Consider the following 13,566-nt stretch of genomic DNA (forward strand, 5'->3'; position numbering starts at 1 on the left):
TATATTGCTGTGTGTCAAAGCTGGAAGTACTGCAGCTATAAGAGCAAAGATGTGGCCAAGCAGTCAGACTTTAAGAGCCAGAAAATAGCCACACAGACACACAGGTCTATCTGGTCTATCAGGACAGGTCAAGACGCATCAGCCAACCTTCCTTCTGGGTTCGCTCGCAGGTTGAATGCTGCTCACATGTGGTGACCATTCAGGCCTTTCTCTCAGGGATGGAAATACATTGCTTTTTACATTCAAAAGTCCCCTGAAAATCTATCTTTTTATATCTGTCTGTACCATTCTTGTGAATGCAATATCTCAGGGAGAACTTGAGAGAATTTCTTCTGAAATTAATTATATCTTTAGACCTTCAATTGTCCTGTTTTTTCCGACCAACAGTTCAAAGCCTAAAGTGTAAGTAGTTGTTGCAGCTCTTACCTTAAGTGTATTAGTTACAGTATGGAGAGGTTTGATTTAATAGGATGAACAGAAAGTTCAGATTACTTAAATAGTCATGATGATTTTATTAGTTTTGACGTTTTGGTTATATACTTCATAGTGCAGCATGAGGTCATCACTGTAATGTAAAATCATTTTGTATAATTCCAGACCAGAGTCTGCCGAGATTAAAGGTGCCCTTTAGAGTTTTGACTGCTAGGATTGGAGACGAATGTAGAGGCTGCATCATGTGCATCTCCGTAAATACAAAATCTAAAATTAAATAAATACGACAACTGAATGTTAAGGCGAGACACGAAAAAAAACCCATCTTTTTCAGTCAATGTTGGGCTATTTTGCTTCTATAACATGTCGTCTTTCAGACTAGTGGAAAGAAAACACACTAAATACACATTTAAGTGTTTATTTTACTACTCTGTGTCTATTTACGTCTGTAGATTTCTCCTAAATTCACCATTAGATAATGCCTCATTTGGATATTTAAACATTAAAATTTCAGAAAACTTGTAATACAAAAAATAATTGTCTTAATGTAAGTAATCAACTGGGGAAGTTCCATGGTGATATCTGTTAGTTAAAATGATTCACCTACAATTCGTCTTTCCTTAACAGGAGAATAAAGAGCTACATGTCTTTCTAAATTCTGTCGTCCAAGCAGAGAAATCTGACTTCCTCTTTGTGCCCTCCAGCCGACGTTTGCTCTTCACCCCCTCAAATGGAGCCCGCATCAAAATGTAGATGTGAGCTCCTCTCTTGTCTCTGCCACTGGATTCATGTGTCTCTCCCTCTGTCGCTCTCTCTTTACCTCCCTGTTCGTCTCTCTGTGACAGTCGTCCCGTTCCGTTAGCGTCAATCCTCCTCCGCTAGCAGCTCTCGCTCTCAGTTCTCTCTGTCACTCTCCGTTTCCCATTTCCTTCCTCCCCCCCTTCCCTCCTCCCTCCTCCCTTGGCCTCAGTGTGCGGTGATCCTGAATTACAGGGGGGTAGAGCAGGTGTGCAGCTGGCCGGCTATTGCTGCTGACTCAAATAAACGCTGAGAGGTGAGCAGTGAGCTGCTGGGGTTGAGGAATACAGCTGGCCTCTAATGCTGATGGACCTCCCCCTGGTCTAATGTTTGCCAAGGGCCCGGCCAGGTGCTCGGCAGCATATGCACACACACACACGCACACACACACACACAGAATCAGCACAGATACACATGTCCGCGGCTGCAAACGGACATGAAACACATGTGTGTGTCAGATCTAATAAGGATTCCCAGCTGTTGTAATTGCACTATACTCAGATATAGAGAGCACATGAATTCTGCTGGAGGTTCATGTTCTCTGCTGCAGAGAATGGAGAAATGGAGGTTGTAATTTTGTCTGACTCGGAGAAGAAAAAAAAAGCGAGGACACCGGTTTCCCCACATCATTTTCTGCCTTCCGAGCCGGAGCAGGAATTACTGAAACGAGTCAGGAGGCCGAACCGCTTGGCCTTTGGCTCGGTCACTCGGCAGCCGGGTGGGAAGTTTAAAGAGCATGTTCTGATGGGAAAGAAGCCCGTTTTACAGTTTAACACGATGTCAATCTGTGTTCCCACCCGCCCTCCCACCCCCTTATCTTTCCGTCACCGCTCCCAGCTTTCTCATCTCCTTCCCTTTGATTTGTAAAACTGACATTACATACTAAGTTTTAGCTAGCTGGTTGATTGGATTGCACTGCTCTCCAAAAAGGGGAAAACAACAGCTTTGTATCTTAAGTGTGTATGCAGCATTGTTCTGTAGACAATGATGCAGGAAGCATTTCAAAAAAGCTCTGATTGGCCAGATTGGACTGACAAAAGGTTTCTTGATCAGACCCAAAAACACGCACAATCATAAAATCATAGTCACAAAAGTTGCCCTAGAAATGCAGCCACCCAGAGTTTCCCCTCCCAGCCGGCTGCCAGCCAGCTGCCAGCCGCTGGTAGTCCCCCTTTCTCCTGTTTCCTGACAGGGTGTGTCTAGATTCCACTGTATAAAACACCCATTCATTCAATTGCAGGGTGTCCCCATGAGATGGAGCTTCCTTCACAAAACACATAAACCAACTGAAGTACACTGAAGAATCATGTTTCTGTGTTGAGGCCACAGTTTGCACTGTATGTTTCTCAGACTTACAGTAGTTGGTTTCCACCATAGGGAACTCCACCTTGCAGCTGAATCTGTCTATATAAATTGTATATATACTTCTTTTAAATTTTGAATGTAACACTCATATGGACATATTAAGTCTTTTATCACAGAGCAAAGTTTAAAGGAGCATGTTCTGGTGGGAAAGACTGCTGCATTCTTTCAAGATATCGTTTTCTAGTTTAACACGCTGTCAATCTGAGTCCCCCCCTCCCAGCCTTTGGTTTTCCGTTACCGCTCCCAGCTTTCCCCATGTTTCTCATTTCCCTCCCTTCTCCTTTTTTTGCGCAAACACGGCACAACAACTCACTCCTCGCTCGCCGAGCCCGGTGAAGGCGAAGGAAAAAAAAAAAATCCAATAAACATAAGCTTCGGCTCCCCCCCCCCTTGACTCTCTGAGATGTTATTTAAGCGCGACACGTGGTCGATTTTTCCATTCCACCTGTGTGCCCTCACAACCCCCCGCCCCCTCCTTCCCCTCCATCTCCAATATGGATTGGAGATGTTCGTGCTTTTTTACCTTACCTCCTGCTGCCCCCCAAGTTGGAATAGGGAGAAGGGTAAATACGCAGAGGGTGTGTGTGAATAATGCAAGGCGAACATTAAATGTCAGGTTTAAGAATTCACAATTTCCTCCTATTGTCTCGCTGGCATTCGCGACATGTTTTATGCATTTTATAATTAGCGGGGGAGTGTTGGAGGAGAAGGAGGCCTGGCAGTTATAGGAGGGGAAAGGGGGGTTGGGGAATCACTTATTTCTGTGAGAGGTGGCGTTTTACAGTAGAAGTTACGGAACATCATTTGAAAGGCAAATCTCACATCTCTGTTGGGTGGAAAACCATCGCAGGGATTCCTCTCAGAATCAATATCACTTCCAACATGTATAAGCTGCCTCATATATATTGTATATTCATAAAAAGGAGGAAAGAAAAAGCTATGAAAAGCAAAAATATTTCCAATTTTAGTTCATTTGCAGAGTGGATCTAAACGGTTGGCATTGAGTGGTTGGGTTTTTTTAATATGGGGGGGGCAGGATGGGTTGAAGAAAAAAGTAACAGAATGAAAGCTAGGAGAAGAAACAAAAAGCTGAGCTGGAGCGGGAAAAGATGGCAGAAAGAGAATGGCTGAGAAGGTGATATATCTGAGAGAGAAAGAGAAAATAGGGTAGCGTGGAGGGAGGGGTTTGGTACAAAGGAGATACAGAGGAGAGAGAAAGAATGAGTTAAAATCAGTGAATGCACTGTATGGGCCCACACTCAAGGTCTTTGCTCCAAACATTCCTCCTTTCAGTTTCCACTCTTATAGATTTTTACTCCCTCTTATTGTTCCATCCTGTCTCTCTGTTCCTCTTTTATAGCATCACTTCCATTGTTCACCTCACATCCATGTTTTTTTTTTCTTTCTCCAAAAAGCCTTCTAAATGCTATCTTGTGTTTGGCAGAGTCTTCATTTATTGTTTCAGTCCGCTTCATAGGAACAGCACGTTTAGTCTCAATTTAGTTCTTACAGAAATGCTCTCACACCGCCTGAAGACAAATCACTGTAAAAATGTATGTTGTGCTTTAACCCTCTGAGACCCACAATAGACCATTTATTGTCTTTTTTTAGTGTGGTACAGGGGGTCTTTAGGGGCAGATAGCAGGTCAACAGTAGATGTCACACAGAAGTGGTGTACATCATCTGAAAGCTGGGAACCTGCAGATTCATTTGAGATGCAGCACTGTGTATCAACTGTATAAGGGCTTAGAATATTATGATAGAAGTATATGACGTCCATTCCCATGTTCTATTATGTCCCATACGTTGTTGCAACAATTTTGGGTTTGATGCCAATTGTTACAGAGATTTGGTGCTAAATTTAACAATCTTTTACCACTCGAGAATTGATAAAAATGATCAATAATCCCTCCAAAAATACCACATTAAGACACCAAGACCTCGAGGAACACCATAGAAAAAGCCATGCTGTGATTTGGTGTCAAAACCTTTTGACATTTGGAGATTTCTGCAAGAATTGCATTTTTCGGTGATTAGATGGTGAGCGCTTCTGTTACGTAAACTGCTCAGAAACCCCCTTATTGTCAATCTAGCTAGGAAAGTCACCTATCCTCTGAATGCTCTAGGTCTCTAGTTTGTGGCTGTAAAGTTTCATGAGGCTGTGATTATCCTAGATTTCACCACAGGTCTCAATACAATGAAATGGCTCCTATGGGGACTAACATCATCACGCATGAAGACAATTGGGTTCATTGGATCCACAAGAGTCTCAGCTTTACAGTGATACCCAATTTATGTAATTCCATGATTGTTTAGGGACCCCAGTATGCAGAAATATTCAAACACATCTTTTTTTAGAATAGGTGAAAATAACAAATTAATACTGCATTCAATTGGGATCATTGAATTTTTTCTCAGCTAGAAAATAAATTACCTAATTGTAAATTAATTTATGTACATCAATTTATGATAGGTATGCTATTGTATCACATTCGTGTTTTAAAGTGGCAGATAATTGTCTCCGATTTATTTCACATGACTGAATGCAGCAATCATGTTTATTTTTTTTTAATCGCTCTGGAAGAATGACAAATCCAAATCTAGTCTTGTAAAACCCTTTTTTTCTGTTGTCATAGGAAACATTTTATATCCAGCGCTCTAAAATAAGTTAAGGTGTGGTTTCATAGTGTACAAAAATATAAAAAAACAACAAGAAAATGTCCAATATTTTCTCTCTATATGGCATTGAATATATTGCTGTCTTTTTTCATAGCATATGATTTTAGCCCCTCCCAGGACATAACAAACAGAGAAATTAGATATCCGCCAGGCGGCACATTTTTAATTTGCACCCGCTTTACCTCTGGGCCATACAGTTCAAGGAACAGCATCGGCACAACATCCCATTCATCAAGTTCTCATCCTGCTCTTAGTCGCGTAAATACATTCGTTTGACAGATGACTGTGCTAATTGCCTTTTCAAACTGCGGTTAATCTCTCGGTGCAGTGAGCGAAAATTAAAAATGCAGTGCCCTGAGTATTGTTTCTTCATGTCTGAGCCTGCATTTATCCACCTGAAATTAATTCTCTAATTTGTTTGTAAGATAAACAGGGAATACTTAGGATCCCAATCCACTTAAAGCATCCTCTCCGCTACTTTACATATCCGCTCTGATATGCTGATTTGTCCCCGGAGACTCCTCCCAGCGATCCTGCTCGTCATTAACAGTGAAACGAGGAGCAAGTCTCTACTTTTTTGAAGGGCACTGTAAGGTCTCGTCAAGTGTCACCTTAAGGAGAGTGTTAATACAGTGTGTGTTTGTCCGCAACCACATAAATACAAGCAGTTGGAAGTTTGGTGTTAGACTTCACACTTGAGCTGTAGTCTGATTTGTTCTGATGTGTTTGGTGTGTGTGTGCTGCTAACACCCCTGGTCAGTATGGAGGCGGGTGATGACATCCCTGTCCAAACACGCAAAGCATCAAGAAACTGAAAGCAGTCAGACTTGTCACTGTGGTGCTCATTCGACACTCACAGGCAAATTCACAGAGAATGGATTATAGCCGCTGATAGCACCATGAATTACGCATCATTTGCAACCTCCATCCGCCCCGTCTCAAGGTCCGATTCACAAAAGACATTACAGCGCAATGTCTTACATGCCTATAAAGTTTTGCAGCTGAGTGCAATTTGCCCCTTTTCTTTTGCGTCTGATTGCAATTACCCATGTGGCAAAGTAAATAAATGTTGCCTTTGAGCCAAGAACACAATAGCCAGAACAATGGCGGACAGAAAAAGGAAAATTTAAATTCAGACCGCGAGCTACAGGTCCTGAATGACGAGGTGCAGACGCATTCCTCAAAACTTCAGTCAAAGAATATAAGTGACAGAGAGAAAACGTATTTGGGATTTAACTATCCCAGTCTGTCAGTAGTGTTGGTGTTTTCAAACGCAGTCCTTCAGACTGTAAAAGAATACGGCATACTTTGAAGTGAAGGACAAAAGAAAAAATATCATTCAATGCTGCCATGATCACTGGAAAGTCTGGGTATGACACCCCTATTATAAATGCGCTTCAGTTACCACCAACTCTCTGAAGACGCTAACAATTTCACTGCAACTGCGTGTGGCTATTAGCGCTGATCTTTGTGAATTGGACTGTTTTTGCAATGAAGCTTATTTGCATAAAAAGGGGAAAATGTCTGCATATTACCTAATTTAACCTTCCTGTTGTCCTCAGGTCAATTTTGACCCGGGAGGACCACAGGTGTCATTATGTGCTGCCATTAAAAACAATATTCTGACTAAACTTTGACATATACCAGTATGTGATAATCCATCAACATTATGTTCCTCTGATAATAACTATAGTCAAAATAATTCATCATTTTTCCTTTTTTTACTCAAAAATTAGGTATAATTTCAGGGAAATTAGGTTTATTAACCATAAGTGCCTAAAAAAAAAGCGTAAAACTTGTGGTGATGAGTTGTAATGAAGTTGGCCAAAAAGGTGTGACACAGAATTGGGTGATAATTTATACTGTATGCTTTATAAACAGTCAATTTTGACCTGGGAAGACAAAAAAAGGGTTAAATGCATGCAAATAGCACAGGAGCACCAAGATGGTATTTGCTTGGCAGCGCAGTTAGGGGTGCATTTCAAGCTTTGTGGGTGCTTTGAGAATTAAACAGTTTATTTTTGTCTCTTTGTCGTGCAATCCTTTTGTGAATTTGCCCCTCATAGTGCTCCTCCAAGAACCTTTCAATCATTTGGAAACTTTTAATAAGGTCATTTAAATTTTGACCTCCCCCCCTAAAAGCACAAACACAGATTGATGATGTAGGCTACTTTTTAGTGCTTTAGTGAGTGGTAAGTGCCATAATGAGAAATGCCAGTTCAGCCAGTTTGCATGAAATCAAACTGGTTTAAACTCATACACCAGACCGGACTAGCAAAACCGGAAATTGACCCAAAACGAATACATACAAGTGGTTAAAGGCACACCAAACTGAATGAAATCCAATCTGGATTTTATGCAGATATGAGACACTTGAAATGCAATTGTGAGTGAAGCCTACTTTAACAAGAGGCAATGCCCTCATCATGTAAATGTAATTTCTGTGGAGGAATGACAGCAATGCCCATCTGATTGTGTATTTCATTAATGCTCAAGGTTTAATAACAATAATTATGTGTGCCTCTGACATGCGGAGAGAATACCTTTCACACATCTAGAGCAGACATGACAACAGTCACACTGCCCTGATTGATGTTAACTAGATAAATACCACTTTGGGGAACATTATGCTGCCTTCATAATTCTGGGCTGTGATCACAATATGTGGACAAGAAATGTCCATCAGTGACTTCAGAACTGTGAATTAAAAGACATTTTGTTCACCATGAAATTAAAGCCAAATGTTTCTGTGTCTTGCTTTTCAGGCCAGTGGGAGGTGACTGTCAGAAGAAATGCCGGTCCTAGGTGCCCTAGTACATCACCACCTGGACCATGGCGACTCCTTGGCCGATGAGAAAAGAGAGGCGCTCCCATGGCTCCGCCTGCCTTGCTAGATGGTCGGCGTCCTCCTTGATGCTCCTATGGTTGCCGTGGGTGTTGCTATGGCTGCCGTGGCCCGGCCGAGCTGAACAAGTGGGTGGCGGGGCGCAAGGCGGGAAGTCGCTCCACGGTTCCCTGTCGTCGCCCTCGTCCTCGTCATCTTCCTCGTCCTCCTCCTCGTCCTCGCCCCAGTCCAGCTCTTCGGCTTGGGGCTTCAACACGAGGCAGAGCGGGGGGCAGCTGGACTGGCTGCTGTCAGAGAAGGGACCTTTCCACAGATGTCCGGAGTACACGGAGTTCAGAGAGAGGTTCCAGCAGGGATTTTCTACCAGATACAAGATTTACAGGTGAGAGGGGTCAGCATGTGTGTGAAAAGACCTTAAAAGTACATTTTCTGTTTTACTTTTGTTTCTTCAAAATGACCAGAAATAGAGGTCCCCACTTGGTTGGAGTAGTGTCATGGTCCTCTGTTGGTAATATAGGCATGTATGTGTGTGTCTGAGAGAAGAAGACAGAAAGAGACTGTGTGTAACAGGCTTGAAAAGATCAACAGGTGAGAGGAAGGAGGTGTGCTCTCACTTATATCTCAGCTTCCAAACCTTTTCGGCTTTGGATTTATTTTTTACTTTTACAAAAGTTGGGGGACCCACAAGAAACGGATTGAAAAAGGAATGGGAAAAATCAAAGCAGCACCGGCTGAGATATCCCAAATGTTGGTCCTCAGTATAGGTCAAGCTCCAACAAGATCCTATATTTCCCTAAATGCAATTTGTTTAGACCCTCCATGCCTGATAAATTGCCACATCTCTTAAACTCCATGCCCCCAGTTTGGAACATAATCTTTTTGTGAAAAAAAGGTGTAGTCTCAAAGCTCAAGCAGAGATTACGCTGATGACATTATCAGGGTTATTTCCTCAGACTTGACAAAGCTCTTCCAGTACCGCAGAATACATTATACAGCTTTTCTTCTTCACAGGCTTGAGTAGTACTCCTCATGATGACTACACTGACCTTCATGTGTAAAGTTGAATATCAAAAAATGCCTACTTGCAACCTCTCATCGCACATTTAACGTGAATGAGCTTTCGAGAGGGATTTCTTCTTCTCTTGTTTAGTTTCAATAAATCTTAGGAGCCTGAAAATGTTAAACTATCTAGTATTCAACAAGAAAAAAAAAGAGGTTAGAGAAAAGTAGAGTAAAACAGACATATTATAATGGCGGTGTAGTGGTGTATTCTGTGCAGGAGGATTTACCACATAAATATAATCACAGATAGGTAGTAAGTATAGTTTACTGTCAACCCGTTCACACTCCCAGCGTGTCAAGTACCGCAGCTTGATCAGTGCCCCTCGGCTACTGACTGCACTGAGGCACCCTTTGGCGTCGGTATGAGACCAACCGGGCATTCAACTAACCCCAATGTAAAGGCATTCACGTCATTATTAGACAGGCAGGGCAACTGACGTAGTTTAGGCAGGTGGTAGAGGTGGTTGTTTGAGTCAAACAAACACAGGACTTTCACCAAGGAGTACGCTGTTAGTGTCCCGTGTGAAACCAAGTCAATGTTAACTTATTTTACCATGGCTTTGTTGCGTAATTTCTTGATTTCACTAATGCTCAGTTACGTAACAAGCATAGTTACAGTATTTCACTCAACAAACGTAAGCTACTTATTTTAACCCCCACTACAATCTTTTCCTAAACCTAACCAAGGAGTTTTGTAGCGTAAGTAAACCTAAAAACTAAGTCAACCTACGTTGGAAGTTTATTTTGAAAAGACTCTATGCATGTAACGAGCCGAAACTTGACACGCCGTCCCTGTGTCAAAAAACTGACGCAAAAGGGGAGCCTACAGTGTCATAGTTTGGAGCGTAGGGCTACTGACGAAGCGCCAATTTGACAAGTTGGAAGTGAGGCCATGTTGTCACTGCACGGCCTGCACACAGGAGAATGTTGTTACCTTGATTCAGCCTTTAACCCAGTGCCTCTGTCAGGGCATTGTAAATACTGTCCTCAAATGGCACCAAGCCTGCAGAGGAAGTGCTGTCTGAACGATGCAAAGTTGCAGCCTGAGTGGCCAAAGCCCAAGTATCGCTATCGAGCCTGCAAAAGTCAAATCGGTGCATCCCTAGTTGTGATGCTATGAGTCGGGTACTGCAGTTTGTTGCAAATGTTGCAATGAAACATTTGTCCCATCCGTACTGTGTAGCATCATATTCCTGATAAGGGTCACAGATCCTTATGTGTCAAAAACATCAAGAACAAAGTTAATACTAAGCAAACACAAGGGCACAGATATTTCAATATCACTATTTGATGTTGAGCAGCTGACTATTATTAAAGCAAATATCACTGAGTGAAATATATGAAAACAAATATTGCCACATTGTACTCAAATGAAATAAAAAGTGATAACAGCATGACATAAACAAACATTAGAGGTCAATATGATATTTATCTTTTCATCTTTGCCTTTGTAAATACATAGACATCTGCTCTTTTTTTCCAATAAAGCAGCACTGACATTAGGATTCCATCAAACCCTGTTTGTTATGAGAGCGTATAATGAAAAGATGTATTACTTTCACTCCAAACATGCATTATTGTCAAACACAGTTCGTCTGTATTAAAATTCGCTGGATGGGTTGAAATTCAATTCAAGCAGCTGTATTATGATTTGTGTAACACTGGAGGAAGGACTTGTGGGGCAGCGATATCTCCTTTCCTTTCATTCTGAGACAGTTCTTTGTTTTCAATGCTAAAGGAAAAAGGAAAGGAAGAAGTGAAACTTCGGTTTGGAGATTTCATTCGCTAATTAATTGGAAATGGACAGTTTCTGACTGATTTTGTGTCTTTATTTTGGGTGAAAAATGGAGTAGGGGAACCCTACTAACCGTAAGGGGAACTATTATGATGACATACTTTAAATTCTCTTTTTTCTATTACTGTTTCCCAATCAGCGTTCATCTACCAGCTAATTTCTTGGCTCTTAATTTATTATATTATTTATTTTCCCTTACTAAGATGATTAGTATTGTAATGTATTCAATTGTATGTATTTAATTTATTTATTTTTTATTTACATTTTTTTACTTACTTATTTACTCAATAATAATAGTAATTATAAAAATAATAAAATAATAATAATTATTATTATTACTATTAATAATTATAATTATACTTCTTATAATTATGAATAATAATTATAATAATAATCCTTTTTTCCCTCACTTAAAAATACTGGCATTGGATTCATATATGATGTTTACATTATAGTATGCACTTTGTCTTGTTTTATTTATATTGTATGACAAAATGAGTTAGCTGAAACGAGTCAATAAATAAAAAAGTAATAAAAGAAAAAGGAACATTGATTTTACAGTAAGCTTATACTGCCACTGCAATTCATGACGTCCTTACTAATTTAATAAAATGAAATGTGTTCAGAGTTGGACTCTTTAAAGAGCGACTAAACAGGGATCAGAGGGAATGGGAAATGTATTTCGTCTGGGAGATTAAAGTCGGAGCGTTAAATACTTCCAGTGTAATCTGTGAATAGATAAAAGACAACGCTTGTTCGTTTTGAGCGGAGGGCAGAGTAGAGTTATGAAATTGGTCTGTGTTGTGATTCTGTCATATTTTTCTCCGAACCCCTCAGAACAGAAAGCATCAGCAAAAAAGAATTGGAGTTATGAGCTCAGCAGGATCAGGGGGAATGTAGTAGTGCAGGGCTGAACCAGTTGAAAGAGCATTTTATGAGCAACTTGCAATATAAAAAATATCAGATATTTATTACAGTCATAGAACCATGACCGTCCATACATTCAGTTTTCACTTATCTCAGGCGACTCAATTCAAAGATGTCTGACAGCTCATAACTCCAAACTCATAAATCAGACAAAAAATCTTTTATTTTTCCAATTCCACTAAAAAGTCAACTTCTCAACAACTGCAGCATTCAAAAAGTGGAGTCACAGTTGCAATGTGGCAATATCTTTCAAATCTTACCATAAATCTGGAAAGATGTCAATCCCAACTGAAACTCACATTTTCCTGACAGCTGAAATACATTAAGTGGACTTTGCGAGGGACACCGTTGTTCATAATTATAATTCAAAACAGGATGCAATCAAAAAATTCTAATTAGGAGAAGATGGATATGATATAAGGACACTCCTTTTTACCAGGTTTAGAGGACTTTGCCAGGTGTTTATACACTGTGTAGTTGAGATCAAAGTGAAGGCCGAGCTCGAAGATGGGTGTGGTCCGAGCAAGGGTGCTGGAAGTAAGGGGGAGTAGGAAGTGAGGAAGGGGCCATTGGCGTCGTGACTGGTACGATCCCATCACAAGATGGTCTCTAGTACTAATTATCATGAGGAGGGATTCATAAACAACTACTTGACTTATTAGATGGTCAAACCTCCATTCTGTCCCCTCCAGCTCACTGTGATCACCTATAGTATACTGTGTGATTTGATCATAGAGGTTATCTGATATCTTGGCGAGCAATAACTTCTTCACGGCTGTGATGAGATGTTGGTTAAATACTCTTTTATGACTGCAAAATCATCTGAAAAAAAAACAACAACAAAAAAATTGTACTCTTTTCTCACCCAACGTGATCTCACCCCGACTCATTATATTTTGCCACTTGGGCAGAAGCCCCTGGCAGCAGCTTCATGTGACTCTGTGACATAGTGACACATATGTCCATGGCTCACAGTGTCTAATAATGACGCGGATTGGTTGACATTGGAGTTAGTTGAAAGCCTGGTGCGTCGGTATCAAGACGCCGATGGCCAAGCGTCAGTATTTGGTGCCATGGGAGTGAGACCAGGCCGTTTTCCCCTGTTGACAAAATCTGAATCCATGGCCCTGTTCAGACCTGATATTAACATGCGTCCTCAGTGATCGGATCACAAGTGGACAGCTTTAAGTACGTCCGTTTACACCTGGCATTAGAACGCGTCTCCACGTGCGTCTTCAGTGGCCACTTCCGATCTCACTTCCCCACATCCATATGCAAATAAACACGCAGTAAACACACGGCTAATACAGCAGACGTTGTAAAGTAATATTACATGAATGTCAGTAGTAGTATCCTACATATTCGTGAATTCTGGTACATTGAATTAACATCAAAATAAAAGGTTATTGTACCGGCGGTCCCTGTTGACCTCTGTCCCGCCGACACCGCTGCTTTTGCCAGACAACAGCAGGGCACAGCGCTCCAGAGAGCCGGGGAGGACAGAGAACAGCGGGCATTCGGGTGTCAGCTCCGTGCAAAGCAGCGGAACAAAAACAACAACACATCTCCCACAGTATGATGATAATAATGCACTTTGCATGCCTAGTCTGATAGTCTGTAGATATGTAGCCTATAGATAAGATGTATTTCAATAAAATACAGT

The 13,566-nt window shown here is 41.1% G+C and overlaps 1 protein-coding gene across 1 annotated transcript in view; it reads left to right on the top strand.

The window, feature by feature from the left end:
* brinp2 (bone morphogenetic protein/retinoic acid inducible neural-specific 2) overlaps positions 1-13,566 on the top strand; it is a 214,952-nt gene that overhangs the window by 91,442 nt on the left and 109,944 nt on the right. Inside the window, exon 2 of the mRNA XM_037787048.1 lies at positions 8,040-8,501. Coding sequence (XP_037642976.1) covers positions 8,107-8,501 — 395 coding nt within the window. The 5' untranslated portion in view covers positions 8,040-8,106. The remainder of the gene's footprint in view (positions 1-8,039; positions 8,502-13,566) is intronic.

The sequence above is a fragment of the Sebastes umbrosus genome, chromosome 12 (genome assembly GCF_015220745.1).
Source record: "Sebastes umbrosus isolate fSebUmb1 chromosome 12, fSebUmb1.pri, whole genome shotgun sequence".
Taxonomy (NCBI): domain Eukaryota; kingdom Metazoa; phylum Chordata; class Actinopteri; order Perciformes; family Sebastidae; genus Sebastes; species Sebastes umbrosus.